Source organism: Malania oleifera, chromosome 1, assembly GCF_029873635.1.
Source record: "Malania oleifera isolate guangnan ecotype guangnan chromosome 1, ASM2987363v1, whole genome shotgun sequence".
Classification (NCBI taxonomy): Eukaryota; Viridiplantae; Streptophyta; class Magnoliopsida; order Santalales; family Ximeniaceae; genus Malania; species Malania oleifera.
This window is the reverse complement of record NC_080417.1, coordinates 11,878,084-11,887,755: the sequence shown is the minus strand read 5'-3', so window position 1 is coordinate 11,887,755 and position 9,672 is coordinate 11,878,084. Positions and strand designations below refer to the sequence as shown.

The 9,672-nt window shown below is 39.5% G+C and overlaps 1 protein-coding gene across 1 annotated transcript; it reads right to left on the bottom strand.

Moving 5' to 3' along the window:
• Positions 1-6,424: 6,424 nt before the first annotated feature.
• On the bottom strand, positions 6,425-9,450 carry LOC131152731 (subtilisin-like protease SBT1.7). The gene has a single exon (XM_058104575.1). It carries the CDS (start codon positions 8,949-8,951, stop codon positions 6,648-6,650), a length of 2,304 nt encoding a protein of 767 aa, XP_057960558.1. The 5' UTR covers positions 8,952-9,450; the 3' UTR covers positions 6,425-6,647.
• Between the last annotated feature and the right edge of the window lie 222 nt (positions 9,451-9,672).

Genomic DNA, 9,672 nt, shown 5'->3' with positions numbered 1-9,672 from the left:
TTGTTTAGAGTGTTTGAATCGATTTTTCTCTCGAGAGCATAACCTAAGTTTTCTTAGGAGGCTTTGCTAATAAGCCTACTCTAAGAAGACTTGTGGTAAACTTCTGAGTGTTGCATTATCATTGCAATATCTTTGGAAGGTTGTATTTTTTTTTATTTGCAAAAACATATTTCAAGCTTACTCAAATATCTTGTGAAATTTATTGAACAATTTGTGAAAAGATATTTGTGCTTGTTACACTAATCTTTGCGGTATTATTTATACAAGTATATATATCATTTTTCGAAAACAAAGATTATCTATTTTGCAATCCAAGCATATACACATTCGTATGATTGACACATTCTATTGATTGACAATGTTGAGGCTTGTTTGATACTCTGTGTGAACACGCTTATTTGAATATTTTGAAGTACACAGATTATCATTGACACTCTCACGTACTTGCTACACTGATAGAAAACATTGTTGAGAGTTGACATATTTAGACCACACAGAGCTTACATTATTAAATCATCTGTGGTGCTTTGTGTTTGTGCGCATTTGTGGTACAAATCTGCTTTACGTGAAAGCACTCTTGTATTGTACCTTTGATTGTATATCTGAGAGATTCCAGGCGTGGCCTGAGGGGGCGGTAATCCAGCCCGGTAAGAATTGGTGTAAAGGTTGAGGTCAGCCCTGTGGTAATTTGACCTGGCTTCTATAGGTGCCGCTCCACCCGTTTAAGTGAGCAAGTTATTGTGATAATCCTTGTGCTGGTTAGCCAAGGAGGGGACGTAGGCAGTTGGCCGAACCTCAATAACATATCTACGTGTCATCCTCTCTTTACTGCCTTCTGGTGCTTGTGTGATTGTTTAAACAGCTTTATTCAATTTCTGGTATATTCACATTATTTGCACTAGATTGACCATAGGGTTATGAACATACTGCTGTTAGAAAGAACACCTAGGAAATAAATTTTAAAAATACCGGTAAAACTAACACTTTCTTTTAAGGCTATTTCATAGGTAAGGAGTGAACGTATGAGTTCATCTAAAGAGGTGGTCTTGAGGTTTCTAACTTCAATGATAGTTGTAGCCTTTGGTTCCCAAATGGAGCGAAGGCCTCTTAGAATTTTCCTAATCATTTCATAGGTAGTACAAGTTTTTCCTAAAGCACTTAAGGAATTTATTATGTGGGTAAATCTTGTGTACATACTTGATATAGTTTCATCTGAGTTCATCTTAAATGCTTCATATTCGCTTGTTAGCATGTCTATCCTATTTTCTCTAACATCTATTGTTCTTTCATATGTGACTTCTAGTTTGTCCCAAATCTCCTTAGCCGTTTTGCAGGCCATGGCCCTATTACATTCGTTAGCGTCTAAAGTACAGTATAAGACATTTATAGCGCTTGAATTTATTTGAAGCATTTTATAATCTAAATCAGTCATATCCATTTTCTCTTTTGGAGTTTGTTTTCCATCCACTATCTTGGTGGGAATAAGGTCTCCATCTATAACTACTTCCCATGCTTTCCAATCCATGTGTTGGAGATAAATTTGCATTCTTTTTTTCCAGAAGGTGTAATTATGTCCACAGAAGATTGGTGGACGGGTTGAGGATTGGCCCTCACTGAAGGGTGCTATTCCTATATTGGCCATTTGATCGTTTTATAGTTTCTTGTTAAGAATTACTATAATTAGGCTCTAATACCAATTGAAATTTAGAATAGCTACCAAGAGGGGGTGAATTGGAATATTTATATTAAACTTTTTTTTTAATTCTTACTTGTTTTAATTCATCACTATAAAAGTAAATTAATCAATTTACAATCTAAACCAAATCACACCACAAACTTAAAACAAAATACAATCTAATCAAAGCTCAACCAATCATTCAAGAATAATATTTCCCTTTGATAGAAGTCCTGCAGCTGTTTTGCAAAACTAGTTTTGAATGAATTTTTATTACTTTATCTCTTAACCAAGATTTCCGCAAATTAACTAACGTACTCCCTTATGGGTTTCCGCAAACGGTTAATTAAAAACGTACTTTCTTAAATCAAGAGATTTCCTTAAATATGATGTATAAGCCCTGCAACCTACACTTGATATATACAATATATAATGCGAAAAGTAAAGAGAGTAGGAAAATGGAGAACACCAAGATTTACGAGGTTCGGCTTATCCCCAGCCTATATCCTCCCCTTTGGTCAATTCCAGCAAAGGATTCCACTAAGTATGCTCTTTACCGAACAGAGCAGGCCTTTACAAAAATTCCCTCTTTTTAGGTAGAGAAACCTCTCCAAGTGAACAATCCTCACTCGGTACAACGATCCAAATAAGCCTTGAACCGTCAATAAAACAACAAGATTGCTATAATGATTTGTGTACAAAAGAAACTTTCAAAATAGAGTAGAGTTGTACAAGTTAGAGCGCAATCAATACTTCAATCAAATAAACAATAAAGAAACTATGAAGCTCAAGTGTTTAGACATCACCAAGAGTTCGTTTTGAATAATAAAATTTAGAGTATGAATCGTGGCTTTGATATTTCAGTAGGGTTTCAGAACTTTTCTCCCAGATAGAGTGTGAGCAATAGAGAGCTTTGAGAGATTGAATGCTTTAATTTCAAGAGAGCTGAGTAATTATTTGGATAATAATTCTTGAGTTTAAAGGAGTATTTAGAGACATTCTTGGCTTAGTTTCCTTGTTCCCCAAGTGTCTTTGAGTAGTTTCCAAGTTTTTACAACGTTCATATTTTGAAAAACCAATTTTTAAAATTCTCATTGGGGTTTAAAAAAATAAAACCCGTCGAGTCAATTGGCTGGTCAGGCGACTAGGTACTTCAAGAATCACGGGGTCAGTCGGCTGGACAGACGGCTGACACCATTCTGTCTCCCAAAAATTATTTCAAGAAATTGTCAGTCGGCTGCAAAACACAGTATATTTTGGATTAGTCGGCTGATTGCCAGTCGACTAAGTGATTTTGCCTTGGTTAAGTCAGTCGGCTGGACAGACAAAAAATTGGTTTTTCTTTTTGGTTTTTCAATTTCAATTTTACACTCATGATGTGATTTTTCATAAAATATTTCCAGGGATTTAAAAATAAGTTTCTTAAGTCCATATTGGTCCCTTAAAGAGCTTCATATTTTCTAAATTGTCATTTGATACGAAGTACTTACAACAAGCTTTTCTTAAGCATAATACTTCAAGACTTTGATAATCCTCTTGACTTCAAATCCCCTTTTTATCTTTAAGCTTTTAAGTACTGAGTTTGTTGAAGCTTTCTCTTGATATTCTTAGCTTGTTCTCTTGATGATGCTTTAATTCATAACTTCTTTCTCTTGTGTTGAGATATGTATTCCTGAAACAAAATCACTCAACAGACAAGTTATACCAGTTTCATTTGTTATCATCAAAACAAGATTGAAAAGCCTAGTTTGGCCAACAAGAAGGCTCCCGAAAAGAAATGTGCACCTTGTTGATATGAGTAGTAACATCTAATCCTTTTAAACCTTTCTTCCACGAGGTATCACAACTCAACTCTGCATAATAAGATTAGCTCGAAACTAAAATTATGTAGAAAAAATATTATTGATGAAAACATGTTGGAAAAGACATTCACTATTTTTCATCCCACTGATGTGCTCCTGCAGCAGCAATATAGAAGAAGAAATTTGCTAAATTTTCTGAACTTATATCATGTCTTATTGTTGTTGAGCAAAATAACGAGTTTTTTATGAAAAATCACCAAACTCGTCTAACTGGTTCAACCCCATTTTTTAAAGTGAATATGAATACATCTCATAGTCAACAATGAGGTCGTAGTCATGGTCATAGTCGTGGTCGAAATAATCACTAGCATTGACGTGAGGCTGCAATCCCCTAGAAGAGGGATGACCCCCAGAAGAGGGATGATCTCTAGAAGCGAGATAATGATCAAGATCAACGACCCAAGTATCATGAAAATAAATGTTATAGATGTGGAGGAAAAGACCATTGGTTGCGTACTTGTCGTACGTCCAGACACTTGGTAGATCTATTAACAAGTATTTATAAAAGAAAAGTAAAGAAGTTGAAACAAATTTTTCCGATAATGTTGTTCCAATAAACCTTGATGGTGAACCATTCAACTATATTTATCTTTATGTTGCTGATTTCTTTATAAATTTAGATGAAAATAATGATGTAATATTTTAGGATATAAAGTAAAGCAATATTGTATTTAGATTTCAATAAATAAATTATCGTATTTATTATTGTTATGATCAATTATAATAATAGGTTTTTAAAATATGTATTGTAGCATGAATCATCCTAAAGCTTTGATCGATTCTAAAATGTTTATGAAAGAAGTTTGTTTAGCTGATAGTGCTACAACACGCACAATTTTTCGAGATAGGAAATATTTTCATTACTTGAATATATCTTCAACAACTTTTAATACAATATTTAGTTCTACAAACCAGATAGTAGCCATAGCCTTGGTTTCCAAATCCTGCCAACTTGCGTCATCCATACCTTCCGGCTGTTTTTCATATAGTGTCTTCACCACACCTTGCTGCACCAACACATCCTTAACCCTCCTCTACCAAAGTCTAAAATTTATCGTCCCATCGAACTTACTAATTTCAATCTTTGCGAAGAAATCCCAACTTTTGCAAACCAATACCTTTGATACCAATTGATGATGCGAATGAGCAGCGGAAACTCACAAACTCGAATCAATCCGGAATAGGTAATGCAAGCTCTCAATGATGAATATATAGAAAAAGCAAGCAGTCACAATGAATAAAGGAAAGCAATGAAATCAATGACACATGAATTTACGTGTTTCGGCAATGTGCCTACATCCACAGGAGCAGGGTCTAATTTTTTTACTATCAAAACATCAAGCTTACATCAAGGGTTACAAAATATTGTATATATTCAAAACCCTACGCGTACATAAGGCATGGAGATGATCTAAAATACTTCTATAGTAAATCCTAGAGGAAAATCCTCCAAATCCCTCAATCTACTGATCCCTCGATTCAAATTTCGTGACCTGCACTGAAAAAAATCGTCAACGATTTTAGGAAAATTGTCGACAGAAAGATACAGAGAGCTAAATCATGTATATGACTAAAACCATCGATGGTTTGACACTGAAAGCAAACCATCGATGCAACCGACAATAGTTTTCCTCCTGCAGCCTCCTTCCTTATTCTTTGCATCACTATGCTTCCCCGACGCATGTGTTCCACTCAAATGTGAGTCACTTCTCAAGAAAAGTGAACATATTGTTAGTTTTTCACTAATAATTTGTCATGACACCCCACTATGCACCCAGAGAACATAAGCAGAGACGATATAGAAATATGTAATGAGAATGAACAAAGAGTGAACTATTGTTCACACATAGGACAATTTAAGAATGGTTAAAATACAAACATGACTAATCATAAATAAAACAAATAATTAACATGTTTAATTGATTATTAATCTAGATAATATGACTAAATCAATTGAATATTAATTTATTTATCTCACATTTACGATAAGACATGAATGTATAGTAACGATTCTTGAACGGATCTAAACTTATAATGAATGAATGTTTTGGTAAAAACCTTATTATAAATAGAACATAAACTATCTAAATATAATAATAAAAATCCTTTTTTTTTTTTTTTTCTTTTTTCATTTCAAACCATTCAGGAACATTCTTTCATTCATCAAATAGAAGGTTTATTTGGTTTTACCTAAAAAATGGCCGCTGAATACACCAACTCAACTTGCATATTTCAATAACACGTAAGAGCTTACTCCTTCAGCTTGCACATTTAGTAACATGAAAGTACGCGCTCGTTAAGTGTGTTAGGAATCAAGCGTGATCTCATGCATCTTTTTTCTTTAAAATTGACTTATACGTTATTTTGTGTGAATTGGGTGCGTGGATAGCAGCACTAGCATTTGTTGCAAAACCCTCACTAGTGCATGCACACACGCATTTCAAGCACCACGTTGGGCATATGTGACACACACCATTTTTCTTTTTCTTTTTCTTTTTCTTAATGATTGCTCTAAATGAAAAAAAAAAAAAATTGTTTCTTCATGCACAAAAAAAAAAAAAAAAAAAAAATGGAAGGTGGCTATGAAAAATTCAAGAAAAAAATTATAAATAAATAGGAATATTAAAAAGAGATAGCCAAAACAGAAAACTTACAATATAAAATGGTGTTTTAATAATCTATTTTTTTGCAATAAAAAACAGAAAATTAAAAAGAGAAATCAGACCTACGAGTACATACGTTGATTAAAAAGAGAAATCAGACCTACAAGGCTGCTAAGTATTTAAATCTTGATTCAAGCGACAGACAGCAAAGAAAAGATACCTTTCATCTCTCAGCAAGCAATGTCAACCTGCATACATATTGAGTAAGACAAACAACCCCTAAATTTCTTTAATTTTCCTGGTTTATAATTATATAAATATATAAATAATTCTCCGTTCTTTCTCCCCCAGAGAACAAATTCAAAAACTAAAATTAACCAGCTTTCTTTGCTCGCTGGAAAACAAACATTACCCAAGTTTGAAATTAAGCAGCTGGGCTACCACTCCTTTGTTTCCAGAGTGATTTTTTTAGAGAACACATCAAGTCATTAATGACGCAGTCAATTATTATGTCCAGCTGAATGCCACCGGACTTCCAACTACATGCTTTCCGTCCGACCACTCTATCCGGGCAAAGCCGTTGGTGTTCGCCGGCATAGACATCGCAGTGAACGTAACCGTATATGACTTCTTCTCATTCAATTTGGAGAAAACCAATAATTCCGGCACCACCGATATCTTCACCGACTTTGTCTCCGATGAAATGGAGACTTTGTAAGTCGCCGTTGAGCCCACGTTAGTAAGAGTGCGCGTGTGCTTAACCACGGTGGTCTTCCCATCAGCTTGCACGCTCTGAAACGGCACCGCAAAAGAAGGGTAATTGAGATCGCCCACGTCGTATTTCTTACTCGCGTCGCAAGTGAAGTTTCGCTTCGCGAGGGTGCTGATCTGAGACGCCGTGTAGTTCAACGCGCAGAGGAAACCAAGGTAATCGTCCACCGTCAAATCGTAGACGAGTCCGGGATTGAGGGCCGATACGGGGTTCACGTGGCCGGCGCCGTGATCGAACGGCGTGGATGGTTTTGCCGTGGCACTGTCTTCCATCTTCTGACCATTTTTGTATACGGTGTAGGCGGTGGTCATGAGGGCAGAGCGGACGGCGGCGGGGCTCCAGTCGGGATGCGCCGCCTTAAGCAACGCCGCGAGTCCGCTCACGTGAGGGCACGACATGGAGGTGCCCGAGATGATGTTGAACTGCACGTGCCGGCGGTCCGTGGACAGTCCAGTAGGACCCACCGCTCCGGACCAGCCGGCTAAGATGTTGACACCTGGAGCGATCATGTCCGGTTTCAGTACGCCCGGAATGATGGAGCTGGGCCCCCTCGAGCTAAACGCAGCCACCACCGGCGACGGCTGAATCCCCACCTTCGTCCCTTCGAAGAGTATTTTCACGGTCGGGTGGGTTTCCGAAAAAAGATATTTCTTTAAAAAGTCGCCGGCTTTCTCACCCACTGCCGTCGCCGGCAGCATATGGGCGTCCGCCACCAGCTCCTCGCCGTTCGCAGCGGTGTTGGCCAAAACCATCCCCAACCCACCGGCTGCTTTCACCTCCACGCCCTTCTGCACCCTGGCATTCATCCCCCGATCGCAGAGCACAATTTTCCCGGCGACTTTTTCAGGGATCAAAGTGTCCATCAAGCACAAATTTCCATTCGTGGAATTACTCGCATTGGCGGCGTACACGAAGGGCAGCATCGAATTCGGCAGTGAGTTTCCTTTGTACAGCGAAACGCCGGAATAGTTCTGGCCGTTGCCAAGGCTAACGTGCGCCGGGAAGTCACGGTCCAGGGTCCCCGCACCGACGGTCGTGATCCACGGAGCCACGTTGGAGAGGCTATACGGACTGGGACCCGAATTTCCGGCGGAGCAGGAGATGAGAATACCCTTCTCCATGGCGGCGAAAGCTCCAATGGCCACACTGTCTTTGTAGAAATCGGACATACCGCCGCCGAGCGACATCGAGAGAACGTTAACGTTGTCTTCCACGGCCCTGTCCATGGCGGCCAGTATGTCGGAGCTGAAACACCCACCGATCCAGCAAACCTTGTAGACGGCGACTTTAGCTCTCGTCGCCATCCCACGCGCCGTTCCCGCTGCGAAACCGAAAAGGCTCGCTCCTTCGACCACTGACCCGGCGGCTGTCGTTGCCGTGTGAGTGCCGTGGCCGTCGTCGTCTCTCGGCGATTTCGATTCCTTCGTTTCGTCTATGGGGCCCAGTATGGCCTCGTAGCCTCTGGAGAAGTACCTAGCTCCGATTAATTTACGGTTACAGTTGGAGGCACTGAAGTTTGTTCCTACCTCGCACTCTCCCTTCCAGTTGGCGGGGACGGGACCAAGCCCGTTGTCGTCGAAGCTCTTGCTCTCCGGCCAAACGCCGGTATCTAATACTCCGACGATCACTTCGCCCGCAGAGTTGGACTCGGGCAGCAGATCGGCGCTCTTGTCGAGCCCTAGAAATGCGGGCGTCCGAGTGGTGTGAAGCTCGTATCTTAACTCCGGCAAGACGGAGAGGATTCCGGGTCGAGCCTCCAAGGATCGAGCCTCGTCGGTGGTTAGTCGGGTCGAAAAACCATGAACAACGGTGTTGTAGGTGTAGAGCATTTCGGCGGATGGGGACACCGATTTGAGGGAGGAGTCGTACCAGTGAGTGTGCTCTTGGAAAATGGCCGGCATTTGTCGTTTGGCCATGTGAACGATGTAGGTCGTCCTCTGCTTCTCCTTCTGATCATCAGGGAGTGCTGCCGGCGACACGCGGCAGAAGCCCAGAAACAGAACCAGAACAATCGCAGCTAGAGACTTCGAGGCCCCCATCTTCTTCTTCTTCTTCTTCTTCTTCTTCTTCTCCGTCTCTGAGCTACCGGAGCTTATATATAAGAGATCGAAACCGGAGGATGAGGGGAGAGAGCTTGCCCAGTCTTTTAAAATTCAAAGATTAGCATGGCGACTAGCGATGAAAGCTGTACTCACTCACTCCCTAGTGTAACTCACGCAGAAAACGGGAAAAGCGGAGCGTGGAGCCAAAAACAAACAAGAGAAAAGCAGGGTGCTATAAAAAACGGAAAAAAATAAGAGAGAGAGAGAGAGAGAGAGAGAGAGAGAGAGAGAGATGAGGACGGTGATGCTTGTCTGGTAACACTCTGGTTCTTAGAATGATTGCATGAAGACAAAAGAAATAGGAAGACAGCTTATGAGAGGAGAGAAGAAACAAGTTTCATCACGTGTGTTCTGCGTTCATCCCATCCCCTGTTTCTCCAGAGACTGTTCTCATTTTGCTGCAGCAGATCATGTTTATATACTGCTGCCTTTTTTGTTAGGGCAAACCGATTTTAAAAATACGGAAAAGAAATATTGACTTCCGAGAAAAAATGCTAATTTTTATTAAGTTTTTAAAAATATCATAATAATTTTCTTTTTCAAGATTTTAAAAATTTTAGATACTTTCTTTTATTTTATATTTATTAAAAAGACACAGATGTAATTGGTTTGTTGAAGAGAGGTGTTATCTAGTTTAAATGTTTTAAAACTTTATAAA